Source organism: Sarcophilus harrisii, chromosome 2, assembly GCF_902635505.1.
Source record: "Sarcophilus harrisii chromosome 2, mSarHar1.11, whole genome shotgun sequence".
Classification (NCBI taxonomy): domain Eukaryota; kingdom Metazoa; phylum Chordata; class Mammalia; order Dasyuromorphia; family Dasyuridae; genus Sarcophilus; species Sarcophilus harrisii.
This window is the reverse complement of record NC_045427.1, coordinates 287,357,722-287,381,772: the sequence shown is the minus strand read 5'-3', so window position 1 is coordinate 287,381,772 and position 24,051 is coordinate 287,357,722. Positions and strand designations below refer to the sequence as shown.

General features: G+C 33.5%; 1 protein-coding gene across 1 annotated transcript in view; it reads left to right on the top strand.

The window, feature by feature from the left end:
- The window catches only part of TTC8 (tetratricopeptide repeat domain 8), a 50,295-nt gene extending 26,486 nt beyond the window's left edge, over nt 1–23,809 (top strand). The window contains exons 7-14 of the mRNA XM_003756179.4: nt 3,917–4,002; nt 6,501–6,588; nt 7,802–7,912; nt 12,516–12,655; nt 14,054–14,228; nt 15,314–15,436; nt 21,388–21,471; nt 23,174–23,809. Coding sequence (XP_003756227.1) covers nt 3,917–4,002; nt 6,501–6,588; nt 7,802–7,912; nt 12,516–12,655; nt 14,054–14,228; nt 15,314–15,436; nt 21,388–21,471; nt 23,174–23,290 — 924 coding nt within the window. The 3' untranslated portion in view covers nt 23,291–23,809. The remainder of the gene's footprint in view (nt 1–3,916; nt 4,003–6,500; nt 6,589–7,801; nt 7,913–12,515; nt 12,656–14,053; nt 14,229–15,313; nt 15,437–21,387; nt 21,472–23,173) is intronic.
- Nucleotides 23,810–24,051: the final 242 nt, after the last annotated feature.

Sequence of the window (24,051 nt, the reverse complement as noted above, 5' to 3'; positions counted from 1 at the left end):
GAATAGTCACATGAGAAATATAACACACCAAGAAGGTGCTTTCTCTATTTTTCAGGCACCAGGATAATAGGGAATGCTTAAAAATTACCCTAGGAAACAAAAGCTGCCATGTATGTTAGTCCATATCTGATTTACTTTTGTATCTCTTTTAATACTTAGCATACAGTATTGCATATAATAGGCTTATAATAAATGTTTGTTGAATGAGAGGTGTATCATAGTAGAAAGAACATTGAATTTAGATGTGAAAAACCTGGATCTGAATCTAGTCTCTGCATAAGCTAGCTCTGCATAAGTGACGGATCACTGAACCTAATTAGTTAGTCTAGATTCCTAAGTTCCCTTCCAGTTTTAAATCCTTTGTTTCTGTGATCCTCTCTGAACCTCTATTTTTTCATTTTAAAATGGTTGTGATAATATTTGCACCCTTTATCTTACAGAATTGTGTAAAGAAAATACTTTTTAATCATTAAGCTGAAATGTAAAAATGAACTATTATTATTTTTAAAATTGTGAACATATGAATAATAAATGTATATTGTTTGAATATTCTAGAGATGATTAATATTGAAAGTAATTTTTTTTTAACTGAGGCAATTGGAGTCAAGTAAATTGCCCAGGATCACACAGCTAGGAAGTGTTAGGTGTCTGAGGCCAGATTTGAACTCAGGTCCTCCTGACTTCAGGACTGGTGCTCTATCCACTGTACCACCTAGCTGCCCCGAAAACAAATTCTTTGATAAACAATACACTTTGTTAAAAAAAATCTTAAATTTCTAGTAAGGCTCTTTTAGTACCCTAGTACCCCAATAAAGAACTAAAAATTGTTTCAGATCAAATAATGATACAGAAATCCAAAGGAAAAAAAAATTAGTGGTTTTTATCCATACCATGTCTACACAAAGAGACATGTAGAAATCTTCATATACAAGTTAAAAAGAAGCTTTCTGGTGCTTAAATAAGAGATGTTCCACCATCACCTGAATGGAGAACAAGGAGAAAGGAGAATGGGAAGCTTGACAGCTTTTACCAATAGGGATGGAACAGGATAGGCTACACTCTAATCTAGATAACTCCATCTAGGAAAGAGGTCCTGTAGTACTTTGCACTTAGATAATCCAGAGGATCTTGAAGCTTGCAGTATTCTCCATGGGAACAAGAGGCCTAAAGTGCTTATAAGGAGAAAACCTAGAGCTTCAGAAACATTGCAACTTTCTGACCAATTTGACCTGAGATATTGCTTCCAAGGAGAAAGGATGGTAAGGAAGGGTGACCATAGCAGTTCAACCTGATATGCTTCAGAGGGCCCTGAAGACTTTAATTCTCTGAACAGATATTCCAGGAGGACCAGAAATTTAACAAGCATACTAGGGGAGAGGAACTCAGTGGCAGGAGCTCAGGTAATTGAGGTCAGGACTAAATATGACTTGGTCTTCTCATCCAAGAATGTGAGGGACAGAATCTTGCCCTGCATCAGAATTACAAATCAAGAACAGAGACTGGCAATATGAGTAGAAGACACTGAACATTATGAAAAAAAACTGAATAATAACTTGACAATAAACATTCTGTGGTATCTGTCACTAGTTAAATAAAACATATATATTGTAAATATATGTTTATTTCTAGAAATATATCCATGTAATATATTTTTCTAAAGCATACGTAACAGTATTTTTAAATTATTTGAATTATCTAGAATTGAAATTATAAAAATAAGATCGAGTAAGAATATTAAAATATAGCAATGAATCCATTTAAACATTGAACACTTAAATGGAGATATCTATATCTATATAGCATATATTAATTAAAAATTAATACTTTTTATTCAATAATATATAAGAAATGGGATATGTTTATAATTCTGCTATTTTTGCATTGCTTTTAGATAAAATGTGAATTAATACAATATATGAATGCAAAAGACATATAAAGATTCGTGTAATGACAAATATTTGCATATTTGATCAGTGAAGTTTATTGAAAATAAGTAAAAATATTCTTATTTGTTTTAGTGATCTTATTGACTGAAATTTCCCCTCCTGTTTTTGCTGCCATTTTTCTTTTTATTCTTAAGGGATGTAAAAAACGAAACAAAACAAAAAACAAGAACTTAAAGTTAGGCTGTTTCTCAGCATTTCCATCTTTCATGTTGAAATAAGGATTTTTCAAGCCTAGGAAAGAGCGTGGCAGCACCATTCTTTTTTAGACAGTTATAGTTTGTCAGCATATTCAGGAGTCTCTCCTTGGGGCAAAAGAAAATTGAGAACAGAAAAGCAGATAATTAATTTTGTATCCAAGATCTCCACTATGGTGTATTATTGCCAGGAGACTCAGGAAGCAGTTCTGGCATGTTAAGAGAAAGTAAATTTAGGAAGTTTACTATCCATTGTGAAGAATTTAAGAACAGTAGACATAAAAATTCAATATGCTATAGCTAAACCTTTTTTTCTTTCACAACTGTAATAGCAACTACCCTAACCCTGAAACTAAGGAATAGAAATGATATGTCTATAAGTTTTATTAGCATTATAGCAAGGTTTATACATCTAACATTTCAGATGTTAGAAGTTAGGAAAGTTACAGGTTACAGCTAACAAATTAAAAAAAAAATTTGTTGGGCCCCAAAACTCTATCCATATAGCTTAATTGTAGAATATTTGGCATTGTTAGCACTGATATTTTGGGATAGCATGTTAATTTAAAAAAAAAAGATCATTATTAAATAAAATAAGAGGGAGTATAGTGGGATGGATAGAGAACTGGCCTTGGAATCAGGAAGAAGTAGTTCAAGTTATGCCCAAGATATATAACGTGTGACTCTGGGTAAAATCATTTGATTTCTCAATGCTCCAATGCGAATCTGTATCAATGGAAGGAGTTTCCACTTTGGGAAGTTCCTCACAATTATGAAATCATAGGTTTTGATATTCCATCTCACAGTTAATTAGATTAAATATAGTGTCAGGAAGATATTTTTGGTGGGATGTCTAGCCTAGTTGCTATTTGTGAAGGGCTTTAGATGCCAGTAGAGTTTGTAATCACTGCTAGAGGCTATTACCTGGAATTTCAGGAGTTCCTTGAAGAGGGTCAGACCATGCCCTGGGAAACTCTTTAGGCTGGTTGAAACAGCTTTAGGCTGATGGTGCCCTCAGTAAGTGGTGCCCGTACAGAAACAGGAAAATTCATAATAGGGTTAGGGAATAATGATCTATTTTGGATGTGTTGAATTTGAGGTATCTTTAGAACATACATAAAACCTAGAGGAGTACTACTTCTTAAAAGCTAAATAAAACAACATGATCTTTGGTTCAGAAAAAAAATAAGCCTTTTTCAGTATAGAGTATAAGATAAGAATTTATATATTATCCTTGCTTCACATTTTTATTACATCCACATTCTTAGTTATATTTTTAATATACAAATACAATGTATTTTTTCCACAAATTAAATCATACCGGGAATCTTAAGCTATAAATATAGAATTCATCGTGTAAATCAATACTCTTACCTTAAACCTGATTTCCAGTTTATCCAATAATATTTTTATGTTCATTAAATATTATTTTTCCATGTATTTAAATAATATTCAGAAATGAAGCATATCTGCTTTGATTATGATCAACTGTTGTTCTCATCTGCTGTCAGCTCTATGGTCTGGAAGTAATTTTGTAAAGACAACTAATAAAGCCATCTGGAAGTAATGAGAAACTTAATTTCATGTTTGGTTTTCAGATGAATGTTTTAGTTGGTATCAATTTTAGTATTTTATTAATTTTTGTTTCTAAAGGCAAAAAATAAAGCAAACTATGCTGTAAAGTTACCCATGTATATATCCTGTAAATAAAAGGCTATTAAATAAAAAAAAAAAATAAAAAAAAAATAAAGCAAACTAAAAGAATTGTTTTTAAAGGCTTTGGATTTGGCTGCCCTTTCCACGGAGCACTCTCAGTACAAGGACTGGTGGTGGAAAGTACAGATTGGAAAATGTTATTACAGGTAAAATCTTGATAATTATTTTTTAAGCCTAAATAGGACAGAATTTCTCCAAGTCCCAAATCTGATAAATCTCTTTTGGTACAATAAATGGGATGGGGACACAAAGAAATGTGAAATGAATCTTTGGTTGGTTTGAGAAAATGTTTATTTAATACCTACATGGAAGCAGAAGGATTTAGTAATTTTTATGCCATTAATTACTTTTCTTTGGTATTTAAAGATTTCTAGCATAAATTTCACTTAATATTTATAGGAGCATTTAATGCTCCAGCTCTAAGCACATTATCTGACACATTTCAGTTATATTTAACTCTTACTGACTCCATTTGGGATTTTCTTGACAGAGATACTAGTGTGGTTTATCATTTTTTTCTCAAGTTCATTTTACAGATGAGGAAACTGAGGCAAATAGGGATAAATGACTTGCCTGGGTCACACAGCTAGGAAGGGTCTTAGGCCAAATTTGAAGTCAGGAAGATGAATCTTTCTGACTCTAGGCCCACCACTTTAGCCTAGGTTCACTTAGCTGCCTGCTTGGTACATAATAGGCACTTACAGTTTATCAATTGACTGAATATTTAAACAAGTTTAGCAAGTATTGTTTGTGATTATTTTACAAAAATATTAGAGATTTTTTTTTTCAAAATGTGCTTCAATATTAGAGTATGTATAGAAAACCATTATAGTTTACATAATGGGTATAATATGATTAGAGAGCATTTGAATTAATGGGACAAGAATAAAGAATGATTTCCTATTATTCACTTTTGAATGTGATGAGATCATTAAATTACATTTATTTCTCCTTAGTAATTAAATCTTTGGTATCAATATAATTCACTGAGTTCTCCTCATAACGAGATAAGCATAAGGGAACTCAAAGAATCATAAAACAAGGGTGTAGAGGCCTGAAATGGGAAAGAGAGAGGAAGTGTGTGTGTGTGTGTGTGTGTGTGTGTGTGTGTGTGTGTGTGTATGCATGCATGTACATACATATAATCTGTGTAGTCACCCTTTATAATTCTCTATGGAAGCTTTGAGTAAGTGAGAAGAAGTATAGTATGATAGAAAGAACGTTGGATATGAAAACAGAGGCCTGAGTTTATTTAATTTTGATTTTTCCATTTCATATTTGTGATCATGGGAAAGCCATAGCCTCTGTGGACCTCAGTTTCCTCTGCTGTAAAATGAAAAGGTTGGACTAGGTGTCCTCTAAACTCTCATTTAACTATAAACTGATGATCCTGGCTTCTGTAACTTTATGGCCTGTCTCTGGATCCAGATTCTTTAGCCTCTGAATCTCCTCAGAGTCTTTTTGGAGTAGTTTCATTAATAAATAAGGTTTGGATAAACTGGAGGCTTTATCTACTCACAATTAGATAATCTTTCCCAAAATCTTAAGGAGGGATAGGGCAGAATAGATGAGAGTTCATTATTCTGATTTCCTTACACATTGTGAAGGGAAAAACATGGAAAGCATCAATTTAGAAGATGAAAGCATAATATTTATGTGCTTAGGCAGCCTTTTAAATAATGAGGAAACAACAACAGTCAAAAGGACAAGCCCATGCCATAAGGGACAGGCTTAACAAAGGCTTTGTAGAGTTTAAGAATGACCTAAAAACAGCAACTTGGCCACTAATGTCAATTAGGAAAGTCTCCCTCTGCATCTGGGAACATCTCCAGTCCTGATCTGTATCTCGTCACTGCCCTTAGATGGCTCCAAAGGAGAGACTTTGCACACCCCTGACTCACTTAAATCCAACTCACTTTCAAGTCATGACATCATCTTCCTGATGTCATGGTTTTCTTTGAGAATAAAGGACAAACAAAAACAACCACCACCACTGTTTACACATATTGAGTCAGAAAATACATCCTGCACTTGATCCTCAGCCACTAACTCTGCTGGTATCAGAAAACTGCAAGAAATGTTGACCATAAAGAAATGCATATTTTCAGTATTCAAAAAGTAGAAAGTATTTCTTTTACCAAAGTCTTTCAAGGTTGACTCCCTTAAAAACTTCATCTTTCTACTTTTAGTAAAGAATATTTTCAAATAAACGAAAGACTTTGTTTAGTGATGAAGATTAAAAAAAAAAAAAAAAAGCATTGATTTGGATGAATTCCTACATGTCTGGTTATGAGGACTAACCTGACCTGGCTGAATGAAAACTCTTTCTGGGTGACTTAAGTAATTTTTTGATTCCTATAGTTGGTGAATGTAGAGTGTAGGATAGGCAATTTTTCTCAAATACCATATACCACATACTTGTTTTGTATTGATAGTACTTTTAAGAGTATTTCTAGCTTAGAATACTTTTTCTATATAATAATAGAATAATTATTATATTATTGTATATATAGAATATACCATTCTATAAAAGTAATTTATGAATAGAAATTCTTACTCTTTTCCTCTGTTGTGTTGGGAAGGGGTAAATGCAGCACTTTTTATGTTTGAATAGAATTTGTGACCTTCTTGTATTTGCTATTAGGCTAGGAATGTACCGTGAAGCAGAAAAACAGTTTAAATCAGCCCTGAAGCAGCAAGAGATGGTGGATACATTCCTCTACTTGGCAAAGGTGAATAAATAGCCCTAATTCATTCAAATGAAATCTATCATCTGAGAATAACTTTTAATTCTGGCTTCTACAAAGGAGAGATTTTGCCAGAGCTGACCTTTTTTTCCCCCTAAGGGAAAAACATGATAAATATGTATATTTAAAGAGAATTCCAAAAAAAGAGAATATAATTAACCATTGTACATACAGGTTTGAAGGTTGTGGCCTGAAGGGAATGAGAGAATGTTAACTGCCTCTCCTTTGCCTGTGAAAAGGCAAATCTTGGAGGCTCGTTTGCTAGCTTCCCATTTCTTGGAATTGCTTCCTACAACCACAGGAGATGGGACTTCTGGGGTGTTCATGATTGAAGTTAAGTTAATTCTTGGCTTTCCTGTGGCTTTAAAACATTGGATAAAGTAAAGAAGATCATCTCTTTTTGCTAAACTTTGAAGAGCTTTTTTAAATGTAGAAATATATTGTAGTTGAAAAGGAAATGATGTACAAGAACAAGCTGGTTCTTTAAAATAATATTATACAAGAAACAAATGAAATAAAATTTCTGTTGGATATAATGTGCCAGAAAAGCTAGCCATGGATAATGATATTTTGCAGCCAGGATGACCCGGTTTCAAGTTCCTCCTCTGACATGTACTGATGATGTAAGCCTGGGCAAATCACTTTTCTTTTACTGCGAGGGCCTAGGTTCATGTTCTAGCTCCGATACTGTGATTTTGGGCGAATTTTTTTTACTTTCCTCTCGACCTTAGTTTTCATATGTAAAATAGAATGAACTTTAAAATCTTTCAGCTTTAAATTTATGACCTTCTGAAAAAGCCTTTCTTGTAAGACATTTTAAAACTGTGATATGTTTTAGCAGAAGGAGTACTCATAGCATTGATACCAATTGTTTGAAAAATAATGTTTTAAGCTCAGAAATTACAAAGTGGAAACTGTAATTCTAAATTTATATGCTACAAATTATATTGTTCATTTTAAAAGTTCTTTTATAAATATGTGAAAATTAATTTCTCCATTTTATGTGTTAATTTAAAGTATTTAAGATTTAAAAAGATTTTTGTTTTCAGGATTTATTATATGGAAATGTAGGTATTAAATTGCAGATATAATAATTAAAGCTGCATTTGAGAATTTTTTGTTAATATTCTGTATTGTATAACTACATACAGAAATAAATGTTTTGTGATGTAATGAAATGTCTCTTGATTTTTTTTAGGTTTATATCTCTTTGGATCAGCCTGTCACAGCTTTAAATCTTTTCAAACAAGGCTTAGATAAATTTCCAGGAGAAGTGGCTCTTCTTTGTGGAATTGCTAGGATATATGAGGTACAGATTCTTGAAAAAGTTGTTTTATATTAAAGGGTGCTTACATAAATATTGTCCTATAGGAAGAATGAAGATAAAGGTACATTTGATAGCAGAGGGAAAGAAGAGAATAACATTCTTTTATAGAGTTTCAAGAGACCTGGAATTTAGATCTGCCCCTTCCTGAGGTAGAAGGAATACTTTTGTGTATTTATTTAGTCAAATTCATTTTTACCTCTTTGTAAAGCAGGGAATTTATTATTATAAAGCACATACTGTGCTAGAGATCCAAAGGCAGAAATGAAATAAAATAGGCCTTACTCTCAAAGGAGTTTGAATTTTATCAGGTGAGACAACAGGCACACACACACACACACACACATATATATATAATACATATAAGATAGCATAGGGAGGGAGTATGCTCACTGTTCGGGGAGTCAGTAAAGACTTCAGGTAGAAAAGCTTGAGCTAAGTTTTGAAAAAATAAGGTATTCTGTGAGGCAGAGGGAAGGAAGGAGTAAATTCTAGGCATGGGAAATAGTCATTGAGATGGGAAATGGAAGCATCATGTGAGGAAAAACTTGCCTTTCTATGGTGCAGAGATGGTGGCCTTAGGTTCTCAGAGGCTATCATCACAGAGAATAGGTTTTGATGTTTTTTATCAAAGTGGTTTTTCTGCTTTTGTCACCAGTTGTCGTTCAGTTAAAATGTTAAAGCCATCTTTCATTATAAACCTTATTCTCATCTTCCATATCTAGTACCCAGTTCCTCTAGGTTCTACTTCCACAGTGTCTTTCATATCTCTTTACTTCCTTTCCTTTTTTCACTGCCAACCATTCTAACTTAAATCCTTGTTGCTTCTCACACAAACTACTACAAAGCTTTGTAGTCAGATTCCTCATATCTGTCCTTGAATTCATACCACCTAATAAAACAGCCAAATTAATCTTGCTAATATATAGCCTCTGATCTGCTGCTTTTTGCTTTTTTCTTTTCTTTTTTTGCCCTAAATTTCTCAGTGGTTTTCTGCAGCCTCCTAAATAAAAACACTCTTTAATATGTTATTCAAGACTTTCTAAAATCTGACTCTAGCCTGCCTTTCTCTTATCATCTCATTGTTGCTTTTTATATACTTTATATTCCAACCAACTTTAAATTCCAACCAGAATTGATCACTCTTCCTTGATTTGCCCCTCCCCTGGCTTTGCTTATTCTCTTCCCCAGAAACACACTCCTCCTGTCATCCCTGCTTATTGAAATTCTACCCATTCTTCAAGGCTTAGTATGAGTGCCTTGGAATTTTCAGTGGTTTTTCATTTGAATTCACATAACCCATTGTTTATATCTCTACCATGTTTTAGTTTTTTGTATACATGTTTGTATACAACTTTCACCAATTCAGTTGTAAACTCTTAGGGATAGGGACTGTATCTTAATTATTTATGTATTTCTCTCAGTACCTGATACAATACCTTTCACCTATCAGGTACTTAATAAATGCTTATTAAATTTATTGTAGACATGGAAATAGCTGTTCCATTTCAGAAGGGTTGAAAAAGAAACGTCCAGTTAGTTGTTCTTTGAAATAAAGAAACATCATTGTCTGTTTTCTTAAATTAATTGTGATTTTTTACTGGTGAAAACAGGTTTTCTCATTCAGTGTGGAGAGTCCCAGATCTGAGTCAAAAAGACCAGAATTCGTGTCCCATATAATAGCTGTGTGATCCTGGGCACCTAATCTCACTTAACCTCTGTCTCTACTTTCTCATCTGTCAAATTGAATGTTAACACCTACTTCCCAGGCTTGTATTGAAAATAAAATAACATATGTGAAGTCCTATGCAAACTTTAAAGTCCCATATGTAGTTGTTGTCATGTCTGACTTCATGACTTCATGGATCATAGCACATCAGGCTCTTTTATCCTCCCCTATCTCTCGAAGTCTGTCCAAGTTCATGTTCATTGTTTCCATGACATCATCCCTCTCATCCTCTGCCAACTCTTTTTCCTTTGCTTTCAGTTTTTCCCAACATCAGAATCTTTACCAATGAATCCTGCCTTCTCGTTACTTGGCCAAAGTATTTAAACTTCAGCTTCAGTATTGGACATTCCAGTGAATAGCTTGAATTAAGATACATATAAATGCCAGATATTATTATTAATATTATTAATAGCTAGCTATTTCATATCAAAATGGATATATTTTGGTTGATCTTTTTAGACTTGAGTCTATTGTTGAAAAAATAAATGTAGCTGAAATAAGATTTAGATTAGCAGTATTGTTTTAAATCCTTTGAATGGGTTAGATACAGTTCTTTAAAAAAGGTTGACAAAACGTTTTTAATCAAATAGAAAACAAATGAAACAGAAGTTGTTGAGCATCTGCTGTGAGCCCAATCTATGGATCTTAAACTAGAAAATAATAAAGGTATGCTAAATAAGTAGCACCTATCTTTTAAAAGATCAACAGAGATTAATATAACATAATGATTACAGTATAAAACCAGCACTTTAATCTTTAGGGTATATGTTCAGCACAGCTAAGGTATTCATAGCAGTTCCTATTGACTACCGCTTACTAGCCGGATGAACCAGGCAAATCTCTTAACTTCTCTGGACTTGAGATCCCTGTCTATATAATGGAGTTAGAATAAATGTGCATCTGAGGTCCTCTTCAAATCTGAGTTTATACTATAATTCTGTGCCAGGGCACATAGTAAATACTTAAGAAATATTTATTTCTTGATTAAATGAATGAATGACTACATAGATAGAATTCCAATAAGTGAAGAAGAAAGTCAAGCACATTTCATGCAAGAGGAAGTAGCAGAGCATAGGGATAGAATTGGAATGGACCTGGTTCACTCAGGAACAATGAGCAAAGTGAGTGAGTGTGATATTTCTACTGACTTTTAGCTGTATCCCACAAAATGAGGTTTCTAATGTAGTCCTTTTCTTATTGTGGAATAACATAGTTAATTAGCAAAGTTTGTTACTTGGAAGTTACCACTTATTTTGCCTTTGGGGACTTTCACAATATGTTTTTTTCCTCTGGAGACATTAATATGAGTTCATCATAGTCATATATTCCTTTTTTAAAAATTTTATTTTTCCATTGTTTGTTGTTTGTTTTAAAATGAAGTTTTAGTATTCCAAGCTGTTTCTTATCCCTTTTTAATATTAGTTAGTGTTGGAAATGACTTATTTATTTAAATGCCTTCTATTGTAGTTACTGTTTTCCTTGAAGAAAGTATTCTTCTATTGGTAAAACTGGCCTTTCTTATAATTTTTTTTTAATCAAAAGGGGTATAAGTCAGAATGTTCTCCAACTTCTTCTATAGCTTGGTTTCCATTTACATAGCATTTTCAATGAATTTAAAATGGAATTATAGTTTATTAAATGGCTCAAAAATGACCTTTGTAAAATTATTTAAGTGATATTAATTTTAGTTTTCTTAAGTCAAATATTTATGAACTCGAGGGGAAAATTAAATCTGCACACAAAAGGTTTCACATAATTAGCTACTTTACCTATACTTAAGTACATTAAAATAAGTTATTAAAATTAATTTTATGTGATTATTGTGAAATATTCATGGGTAAATTTAATTTTATAATGAATGTTTTAGACTCTCAAATTTAAAAAGTGATAAAAATAAATTTTTCAGAAGTTGAAAGCTTTTTAAAACAGTTTTCAGGCCCAAGTACACCGTATTTGATGGTATCTGCTATCAGCAAAGTGTGATATTGCTTACTAATTGTAAATATACAGACAGATAGAGGAGATTAGAGATAAATTCAAAAAGAAATGAATATAAAGGCCTTACCTGGTCTTGGGAGAAATTCCCAATATTAGGGAAAGGATGTTGTAGGAAGAAAGAGTAGTTTAAATTTAAGAAATTGGAATTTCTTCTTTGGGATTTTATGGTGAACCTTTATAAGGGAGCCTTAAAGGATGTATTGGCTTTAAATAGAAATGTGAAAACTAACTTGTTTCATAAGGATGTTATAACAATTTTCTCAGTCTTCAAATTACTCATAATATTTTACTCAGGCTACTCATAGTTATTTTTATGCTTGTCCTCCTGCTTTCTGAGAGGCATCTGCACAGAGATGACAGTTGCACTTATGAGAACTGATGAGATCAGTGAGAGAGATTGTAGCTAGTGTCCATCTACCTATCAAGGGTAAGGCAAGGGTGAACATCTACCAAAGGACACAATTGGCCAGAAGGATAGGGAAAGAACCAGGATAGAGAAGTGTCAGAAAAGTACTGAGAGAAAAGAATGTTTAAGAGAAGGGGGTGGTCAGCAGTGTTTGAAGATGAAGATGTTACATTAGTAAAAAATTTTCAGCTTGAAAAGAACAGTAATATCTATATCAATTCCTGATTCTGCCACATAGTAGCTTTGACCATTGGCAGGTTACTCTAGGAAATTCTCAAAAATTATAAATAGTTGGCAGTCCAAAATTATTAGTTTTTTCTTCAGGAGCTCACTATTCTGATGAAATAGAGAGGTGTGTGTGTGTGTGTGTGTGTGTGTGTGTGTGTGTGTGTGTGTAATGAGGTAAAAATAAAAAAGTAGTGTTAAATTGTGATTTTTGTTTTGATGGAGAATAGGCAATGAATAATATCTCATCAGCTGCTGAATACTATAAAGACGTTTTAAAGCAGGATAATACACATGTGGAAGCTATTGCATGCATTGGAAGCAACCATTTTTATTCTGATCAACCTGAAATAGCTCTGCGGTTTTACAGGTTTGTTTTATATTGGATTTGACCAAAACATTTTCCCAGTAGGATGTGTTTCAGCAAAAGATAATCTTTTCGTTTCCTTTCATACTGTCTTGCCCAATTCCTCTTGAGACCCATGGCATGCAGTTGCCAGATGGCCAGACAGAAAACTCATTGAATTTCATAGACCAGATTTCATAATCACTATGATCTAATGACCTGAACTAGCCAGTAACAGGCATCCAACAAAAAACAAATAACAACAACAACAAAAAAAAGACAACACAAATCAAAATTTAGAAGCACATTTTGAATCTGGTCTATGTATCAGATGAATCCTAACTTCTAATTCATGAGACTAGGTTTAATTTTGGGGTTCTTTCTCTTATAAATACACTTGATACCTTATGTCCCCACCCAGTATCTGCCCTAGCAACAGAAAAATCTGGTTTTGAGTTTATCAAAAGACCCTATTCTCTCTCTTGAAAGTTTCAAGCTATCAGTCATTAAATACAGGACTTCCATACAAGCCCCTTGAAAAGCAACTTAGAGTTAAAGCTCCCTGCAGTGATCTTTGTGTCCTGATCCAGATTCAAGCCACATCATTAAGAATTTATTAAGCACCTTTTGTGTACTAAGCACTTCTAAGGGCCTTGGGTTTGAAGGTTTAGCTGACAGTCCCTGCAAACCCTTAGCACCAGTTAGTGAGGCAAAATCACAAGTCTTGAGACTGATTTTGTGGTGCCACTTCTCTGCCTCTTGGGTCAGTGTTGTTCTAGCAATCAGGTGCAGTTTCCTCCCTCCATTCTCTGCCAGGTATCATGTTTATAGTCCCTACTCACAACATCAGCAGTCTGGTTAACCTTCCCTCTCTGTAGCCTCTTGTTTATTTTCCTAACTCGGCAGCTCTTGCTTAGAACTTCCTGTGCCTAAGTAATGGCATCCCTGGTGCAGGTGTACCCTTAAAATCTGTCTGTCCCATGCAAGGGCAGGGAAGGAAGCTGCCTCAGTGCCAGGGGGTACACACTTGTTACCTGAATATAGTGCCAAAAGAATTCCTAAAAGGGGCTGAAATTTCCTATTATTTACCAAAACTGAACAGCAAAAAGTTAATTTAATGGTTGCGTTTGATTGCATTTTTAAATATATTCATTTTGCTAATGTAAGGGGGGGAAACTTCTAGAGAAAGGAATATTTTTTCCTAATTTGACTGTTAGCCACATAATTCCTGTGAATAATAAATGTAATAAGTGGTTTTGTGTATGTATTTTAAATTACTATAATCACACTTTCTTTACATCCTTTGGAAGGAGGAATAATCATATAATGTGGTTATTCCTAATTTTTTTTGGTTTTAAAATTCAATGTTGGATTAAAACAAACCATGCCATTATCTTCTAAAATTTTTGTCTCTTCATACAGGCGACTATTACAGATGGGTGTTTATAATTGCCAGCTTTTAAACAATCTGGGCCTCTGTTGCTTCTATGCCCAGCAGTATGATATGACTCTGACCTCATTTGAACGTGCCCTTTCTTTGTCTGAAAACGAGGAGGAAGCAGCTGATGTCTGGTATAACTTGGGACACATAGCTGTGGTTTGTATTTCATATGTGACTATTTCACCATAAAATGCTGAGCTGAATATATTCCCCAGATGTTACAAAACCCAGGGTATTTGTGTTTCTGGCAGGAAGATTAGAGGTCTGAACAGTTATGACAGTTCAATTCTGCAAATCCTTATTGAAAATCTACTATGTGCAGAAAACTGCCAAACACTGAAGTGGACACAAAAATTAATAAAGACAAGGTCCCCATCTTTTTAGAAATGTAGGTCTGGCAAAGTCATTGAGACAGCAGGAATGCACAAAAAGCAAAATACAATAAATTGCATGAGTTAAAAAAAAAACAGTGTAGAATGGAAATCTGGAAGAAGGAATAATCACATCTATTTGGAATAGGATGAATCTGGGAATGTGGAATTTAGAGTTAGAGGAAGATCTTAGAAATCATCTAAGTCCTTTTTTTTTTTATTATTTTTTTATTTTTTAAAAACACTAGGGAACTAAAACTAAGAGCCCAAAGGGTAGTCATCTAGTAAGTAATAGAGCAAGAATTTGAACTCAGATCCTCCAGCTCTCTATTGACTTTGGATTTAAAAATTCCTGTGGAACCACTAAAATGTAATTATTGTTACCTTTTTCCCTGTCTTTTTTTAAAAGTATTTATTGCACTAAGTATAAAATAAGAAAAAGAAAGAATAGAAAAAAAAAGACAGAAAAGGAAAATAAAAAGAAAACAAAGCAAAATATTGTCATGTGCCCAGCAGAACATCAGAAAGGATTCAAAAATATATAACAATAAATTTCCATTTCAAGAAAGCATATATAATTATAGAATAAATTATATTAATTAGTGTCCATCTTTTCTTTGCTTCCTTGTAGGTTGTTCTTTTGTTTTCTGCCTAAATATAAATATAATATATAAACATATATATTATATGTTACATTATAATATTATATATAAATTATTACAATATAAACTAAAAAAAAATAGCTGTTCAGTTTTTACTTTATTCTTTTTCCCCTTCCCTAAGGTTTTTATGAGAAAGCAAGAGAAAATGATAGTAGGAGAAAAGCTTTCTTTTTTACTGAAAAAAAAACCAAGATGTTTTATTTTGTAGGGAATAGGAGATCTGAATTTGGCCTATCAGTGTTTCCGGTTGGCCCTGGTCAACAATAACAACCATGCAGAAGCTTACAACAACCTTGCTGTGCTGGAGATGAGAAAGGGCCATGTCGAACAGGTAGGTATATTTAGATTTACCAAGAAAGCAAACTATATCATCTTGAAAATGATTTAGTTTACTTGGGGAAAAAAAGCTAAAATAGGCAACTCTCATTGTGTATTACTAATGCATGTTAATAACAGAAATTAATACAGAACTTGAAATGACATATGAGTCTGAGAAGTGTCATGACAACTTCCATATATCACTTGAACTCTAAGAAAAATATTTACCAGACTTAATGCAATACTTGTCAGCATTTGTTGTGGTTAAGTTTAAATCAAACTGCAGTGATCATCTGTACTTTGTATATCAATATCTTTTCAAATCTTTGTTGATTTGGTTTAATTTTTTTTTCCTTTAAGGTGAAAATAAAGCTTCCTTATTATTCATTAAGGAACATATATTGCTTAAATTTCTTTTATTGTGAAGCACAATTACTATAATGTCCATCAAAATTTTATGGAAAATTAACTGTTAAATGTGGTATTCTTTAAAATTATTTTTTTATCTATATAAATTTTGTAGTATAACCATTATAATGATAATCAGTTTATCTTAAGCCTAGGGGTTATAATGTGGCCCCCGATATCCATATGATCTCCTCTGTAGTTTAGGAAGTTCATTTTAAATGCACATTTATGAGTTCCATCATAAACTCTTTGAGCCTCCAATAAAGTAAATTGCTAACATTTAGACTTGAGATTGGACTCCTTGCCTAAATATCTAACCTGCCTTATATCTAACTCTAACTCCTTGTCTTTTTGTGTTTGAGGTAAAATTCAGGTTACTAGAAATGTTTAGGTAATAAATTAGCAGTTTATATTAGATAGTAACCTGGAGGAGAAGTTGAAGAAAGAACAGATCTTTTTTCAACACGTCCCTCAGTCTTTGAATAGATAGAACCTCCAGTGGCATCTGCCAGGCTCTTTTGCTCTGAGATACCTGTAAAGCTGATGGATTTCCTCAATTTCTCTGGAGACAAGAGAAGCTTCATCTCAGAAAAAGAAAGGGACAAGCAAATGTGATGAACAGGGTTCTGTACCTCGTGTTAAAAGTCAAAAGGATTTATTTCTGTATTTTCTCCTTGTGTAATCTGTGTAGAAGGGAGAGGTAGGGATAGATAGTAGGAAGCCTTCATGTGTAGTATAAGTTAATATCTTTCACAATTATAGTATAGATATTAATCTGATTGGTTCTGTCATATTTCTATGACATAAGTATCTTCCTATTATACAAATGGAAGAATTAGATCAATAATTCAGACTCTTTGTGCTGCTAAATACTATTGTCGCATCCAGGGCCATCTCCAGTCTTTCTGCTCCAGATCTTGCCCCTGAACCCGGATGTTTGCAGAGGACAGGGTGAGACTAGTGACTTTGCACAGTCCTCCCTCACTTAAATCCAGTTCACATGGATGTCATGGCATGAACCCTAGACTTGTTCTATTGTATTCCTGAAATAGTAATTTCTCTCTTCGCCTCCCCCTTCAATTTCCTTTAATGTATTGTCTTACCCCACTAGAATGGGATGGTCTCCTAAAGTTAATAAGATTGATTTTTACTGACAAAACTTCTTTTTGACAGAACCTTTGAGTTTTTTGGTTTAGGGAACTGAGAAAACTCCTACCCCTGAGAATTGGCAACTTCAGAGAGTGGCCTGGGACACTTGAGACATTAAATGATTTTCTTAGCAAGTCACAGTCAGAGAGGCAAGCCTTAGACACTGGTGTTAAGGACTCCCAAGACAACTCTTTATCCACTTTACCTCTTTATTCCACTCTGTTTCTAATCAGTGGCAAACTCTGAACAAACTAATATTCTAAAATGAGATCTTCTTCTTATATAGTATACACTGAGGTTGTGTCTATGTGAGGCAAATATTCATTATGTTAAAAGGACAAAGGCTTTTTTTGTCCTTTCTCGTGTATCTTGGTGAAATGGTTGCCTCAACAACAAGCAGCCTAGCCTCATAGCAACAACACTGAAGATGGGGATTGAAGTCCTATCTTTTCCATGCAAGTATCTGGCTCAGGGCAATTATCTCAGCTTGTTGAAGACTCCTTTTGTATACCTATCAAACAGGTAATGGTTATTACTGCTACTGAATCTGAGTTGTTACAGTAAAGGAGTTAAGATATACAAAGTGATAGATAAATCTGTTTATCTGACTAACCCATTTTGATCAACTTTAAAAAATTGATTTCTCCTTACCTTTATGTAATAATTAATTCCTTCCCCCTTGCATACCCAGAAGCAGCATGCCAAAATCAGACTGGGCTCAAGTCTCATATCTGTCACATATTGACTATGTGATTGGAATGTCTCAGTGTCCCAGGCAATTCTCTGAAGCATTATAAGCAGTTGGTTACTTTATAGAAGTTTCTTTTTGCAAAGTTCTCTATGTCAGGCAAATCAGAGGTCCATTCTCTGTTCCATAGTTACTTACTGTGCTACTGAATGGAACTAGAGGAAGACATAAAACCAGCCTGACTGGATACACCATAATTTATATTATCCTATTTCAACAGGGCCCTTATTGCTACAAAACAAAATTTTTAATTCTCCCTAGTTGACTTCCTATCTCACTCTCCACAAAAGGGATTCCAAACTTTCTCTCATTTAGCCTCTCATATTTTCTCCTCTCTCTCTCTGTAAAAGACCTCACCACTGACTTTCCTAAGAAAATTGAAACCATTTGAAGTCCTTTTTTTCTCCTTCTCTTCATTGTAAAATCCCTTAATATTATCCTCACTCTCACCTCCTTTATCCTAGACTCTTGTCAGTGAGGCACCCCTTTTCTTGCTAAGACTAAGGCCTCTCTGTGCTCCTGATCCCTTCTTCTCCTATCTTTACCAGGAGTTTGCAATCTCAGGTATATCCTTTCTCCAATCTTACCTAATACTACCTGCCTTTCCCTGTCTGCGTCCTTCATAGATACCAAGGGTCACCATTTGTGAAATTGTTTGCTAACTCCATCAGTTATGTTATGTTTCTCTTTCCTTTCTCAGCCATATTTCTAGAAAAAAACAACACATCTACTTCCTCTCCTCTGCTCCTTAAATCTTCTCCATCTGGCATTTGGCCTGAAACTGCTTTCTTCAAAGTTACCAGTGAATCCTTTAATGACTGTATCTGATGATCTTTTCTTAGTTCTTACCCTTCTCAACCTAAGTGCTGTATTTAACATAGTTGAGCATCCTCTCTTCCTCTCTCTTCTCTGGATTTTTAGGACACTGCTGTCTCAGCTCTCCACCTACTTGTCTGACCATTTCTTTTTCAGTCTCCTTTTCTGGCTCATCATCTATATCATTCTCCATAACTGTGGGTGTTCCTTGAGGCTCTTTCCTGTGTTTCTATGAGTTTAATTATTATCTCTATAAAGATGATTCAGATTTCTACATCTAGTCCCAATCTCTTCCCTGGGCTTCAGTCTAGCATTTCAAGTTGCCTATTGGACATTTCAAAATAGCTGTCCCAGAAATATTTCAAATTAAAAATATTCAGGAAAAAAAGAACTCATTCACCACTTCTCTCTAATTCACCCTTTTCCCAAATGCCACTGTTTCTGTTGAAGGCATCATTTTTTCAGGTCTGTAACATCAGTATTATACTTGATTCTTCCTTCTTCCTCCCTCTATATATGCAATCAGTTGCCAAATACTGATTGATGCTTCTACTTCTACAATATCTCTTGTATCAGATTCCTTCTGTTTACCTATACAATCCTCTGTCACCTTTCCCCTAGATTATTACAATAACTTCTAATTGGTCTCTTCCACATTTTTTCTCCATTCCATTCTTTATTACACATATTGCTACCAAAGTGATTTTCTTTCATCTCAGATCTAAATCTAGTGGCCTTAGTTGCCCTTAAAATAAAATACATACACTCCTCTGTTGAGCCTTTAAAATATTTTACATCCTGCCCCAGTCTGTCTTTCCAGTCTCTTTGGATATTCCTTCTCTCTCCTGTGCTATGTATTTTAGTCATACTGGTCTTTCTTTTCCTTACACACAGCATTCCAGCTCTCATCTCTGCATTTGCTTTGGGTGTTCAATTTTGCCTGGATTGCATTTTCTTTTTACCTGAGCTTTACAGTGTTTCTGTTTTTCCTTCAAGACGCTGCTCAAACATTGTCTCTACATGAGGCCTTTTCTAATTCCATCAAATGCCATTCCTCATCCTTTTTAACTGCCTGGTACTTGTATTTATTTGTATTTATTCTCTTTATATATTTACTCTACATATATATGTATATGTACATTTATAAGTATATGTGGATTACATATATATACACATATATGTGTTTAAATATGTATATAGATCTCTTTTGTTAACTGTCCATTAAAACAGAAGGTTCTTGAAAGTGTTGTTATTCAGTGAGGTAATTCAAGGCAATTCCAATAGACTTGTGATGGAAAATGCCATCCACATCCAGAGAGAGAACAATAGAGACTGAATGTGGATCAGAGCATGGTATTTTACCTTTTTTTTTGGTGATTGTTTGTTTGCTGGGCTTTTTTTCTCATGCTTTTTCCCCTTTTGATCTGATTTTTTTTTATTACACAGCATGATGAATATAGAAATATGTTTAGAATAATTACAAATGTTTAACCTATATCAGATTGCTTGCTGTCTTGGGGGCAAGGGAAGAAGGAAGGAGAGAAAATTTTGAACACAAAGTTTTGCAGAGGTGAATGTTGAAAACTATCTTTGCATGTAATTGGAAAAATAAGATATCATTTAAAAAAAAGTGTTGTTATTCCTTCTACATTGCCGTATGGAGACACAATGCCCTTGTGATTTGGAAAATCCATGTGAAAATTTTTGGCTCTCCCTTGATACTAGAGAAGTATGAATTTTTTTTCTTTTCTTTTACAGGGTGTTTACAATACCTTATTGTAAAGTTTGGGTTAAGTATTTGGTAATAGGCTCTGTGTCATCCTCACATGTCATCTACATCTTCTGCAAAATTCCCCCCAAATTCCCATTTAATCTCTTATGCCAACTTGTGTGATGGGGAAAGTCGTGATGCAGAAAGGAAAATTTTAGGGATTATTTCATTCTTTGTGTTTCCTTAGCACAGTAACTAGCATTAGGTGATTGATAAATGCTTGTCATTACTTGGTTGATAAAGTGCTTTGAATACCTTAATGCACTATATAAATGTAAGTAGGCTTTTCCCATTACATAAATAATTATATTCTTAGGGTCGGGGAATAATATTGTTTGATTTTCACATTTATTTTCCTTCTCTTATCCCTGACAAATATATTATATATATATATCAAGCTTAATGTTGGTTTGAGCATTTATAGCTATTTCAGTTATAGCATTTCAATTGCTGTTTGGGGGTTCTGGAGGATACTTGTACACACATCTCGGTTCTCTCTATTGTATATGTTCCTTTGGACCTCAAGGGGACAGGAAGGGATGAGCATTTTGCTGTTTGAGCACTTCAGTGAACAGATATCCTGTCAGCTTCAATTCCCTTCTCTCTCAGAAGGGTAGCCAGCAGGATCGAGTAAGACATCAGCACCATGATGGATGGATGCTCCCAGCATGTATTTTTCTCTCATTCAGCATACTACCTGGGGTTTTGTAGATTACTATAGCCTTTTCTTTACTTTAGAGAACAGGTAGTAAAACATGAAATTTAAACCAACAGCAAAACCCAAAATATAGAAAGGACTTTTTTCCCTTTTATAAAACTTTTATTTGAAAGATAATATTTTGAGTTCAGCATCATTTAGAAATGTAAAGCAATAAACTGGCATTCTGTCTTTAAATCTTTAATCTTTAAATATGATAGAAACTTTATTTCATTGGTTTTTATGTGTTTTGCCCCAGTTGCTTTTAATAGTAATTTTTTCATAAGTTCAAATTTTCTTACAAAACATTCATCAGAATCCCTTGTTTATGGTTCATTAACTCTTTTGTGTTTGTATGTTTTTCTTTTAATCCAGGCAAGAGCCCTCTTGCAAACTGCTTCATCTTTAGCACCCCATATGTATGAGCCTCATTTTAATTTTGCAGCACTCTCTGATAAGGTATGCCCAACTGTACTAATCTTTTATTAATTCTATTTTTTTCTTCATTGGTTAAAATAAAAGTATAGCTGGATTCTTGATAAATGCACCTATCATTGTGGTATAATAGAATACAGACTGTGGATTCAGTAGAGTAAGGTTCAAATCTGGGTCCCTGTCATTTATTGTCCATTTGATCTTGAACAAGTCACTACTTTTCTTTGAACTCTGGTTTCCTTATCTGTAAAATAAGGAGTATAGATGATCTCTAAAATTTCTTCAAGCCAAAATCCCATTAGTCTTCCTGAATATGATCATTTTTCTCAATAGTGGTTCAAAGAAACTATCTGAGAGACAATATGCAATATTGCCTGGAGTGCCCACTTTCAGTAAGAATAGCCAAAGTCCAGATCCTGATAGTACAACTCAGTGCCTCTAGTTATAAAAAGAATGTTCTAGAAAAAAGTCAGTATAAAGAAGCTTTCTATCTTTACTCATAATTCTGCTTTTAAAGATAAGGTTGCTATAGACCTATGATGTCATCAGTATTGAAACTACCAGTACAAAAACCCTTCAGCTGCTCTGAAATTTAATGTTTCCATGAAGTTACCCAGGACAATGAGAGGTTAAGTGATATGTGCAGGGTTACACAGCTCTGTCAGAGCTAGCTACTCTGAAACCAGCTTTCTATTGACTACAATACTTTGTCTCAAAAAAAAAAGAAAAGAAAAGAAGAAAAAAGCTTATATGGGTTGGCTGGCTGGGAAGAGAGATTCTGGGAAAACTACAGTGATATTAAAAAGACCCATAAAAACTTATTAAAACAAACAAAAATAATTATTAAGCATAAATGCTAAGTGTTTTGTTAGGAACATTATTGCATTTTAATCCAGTAACATGCATATGAAAGATCTTTTATGGAAAAACACTACTGGAAAGAGAAAGCAGTGTTCTAATTAGAAAAATTACTAGAATTAAAATAATTGAATTTCCTTTAATTGCTGATTGAATCTGAACAAAGTCTGTTCAACTTTCTTCGTAACAGCAATATATAATACAGATCTTTTCAGTTTTCCTCTCTGTGTTTCTTTAGGAATAGACTTTAAAACAAAGTCATTATCTGTTCCTTGTGAACGTTAAAATCCTAAACTTCATTTTTAAGAGTTTAAACTATATTTCATTAATATTTTCTTTAAGAAGGTGAATAGGGTACAAAATACATTAGTCTTGAATATTCTTTTTTTTTTTTTTTACATTTATTTCCATGAAAAGTGTGTCTTTAGATAAAGTATATTTTAGGGTTATTGAGGTTTTTTTTTTTGGAGGCCTCTAATTCTACATATGCTATTTAGCTAATAACTGTCCTCCCCCAAATCCTCACTCCTCACTAAATCTATTAATTTCTAACTGGCTGTTTATATTTAACTTGACCCAATACTTTAGTTGAGAAAAATCTTTTAAAAATAATTTTAAAAGCTGTTTGAGACTAAGACGAAATCTGTATAATCAGCTGATCCAGTATTTCTAGAATAGTGACAACACTAGATTTGGTGGCTCTCTGTGGAAACAAAGAACAGGTCATTTTCTGAGCTTTCATGTCCTCAGTTGTGAAATGAGGGTTTAGACTAAATTTCCAGCCCTGCCCAGCGATCCTGTGTCTATGTAATGTGCATTTTCTGTACATTTTTGATGTGTACATGAGTGCCTAATTTATTTCTTACAGATTGGAGACCTGCAGAGAAGCTATGTGGCTGCGCAGAAGTCTGAAGCAGCATTTCCAGATCATATTGATACACAACATTTAATTAAACAATTAAAACAGCACTTTGCCATGCTTTGATTGCTCTTCCTACCAAATATGCTCTTAAGAAGAGGCAGAGATCATAATAGTAGTACAGTTATTTTATTACTTGAAGCTTAATAATACACCCTGGGCTGATGGGAAGAAAATTGGAGGGTTAGAAAATTTAACTTTAAAGTACATAATAAAAATTTTCTAATACAGAATTTTTATAAAATGTTGGCTGTAAACACATGTAGAAACTATTGAAGAAAGGCATCACCTTGGTAAATAGATGGTAGATGCTTTCTTATAATGTTTACAAAATATCTGAAAGGATTTTTTAAAATATAATTGGTATTTAATGTTCTTGGAAAAGCCATTAAATGCATTAAAGAGCGAGAAGTCTAAAATCTGCTTTTCAAATTGCATTTTTATTAAGAGCTTGTGCATTTATTCTATGTGATGTTGTTTCTTAAAAGAAAAAACTATTGAAAAATTCTTTTTAAATATCCTAAGAATACTGTATATTTTTTAGTTTCTTATGTTTTAAAATAAATATTTAATCTATTTGTCATAGATTTGTCTTTTTCATCTGGGTTTGTTTTCAGTAAAGATTTTTAAACACAAAGCACTAAGAAAAAATTGATGCTGCTGATGAAGTAATCACCTTATATTAATTATATGATTAAGATGGAATGGTATCAATATATTAACCATTATTTATAGATTATTGCATCATTACTGTATTATTTATAAATTTAATTATTTGCCTGTTTGATAAACTTGAAAGACAGGATGAGGTTTCTAAAATATAATTG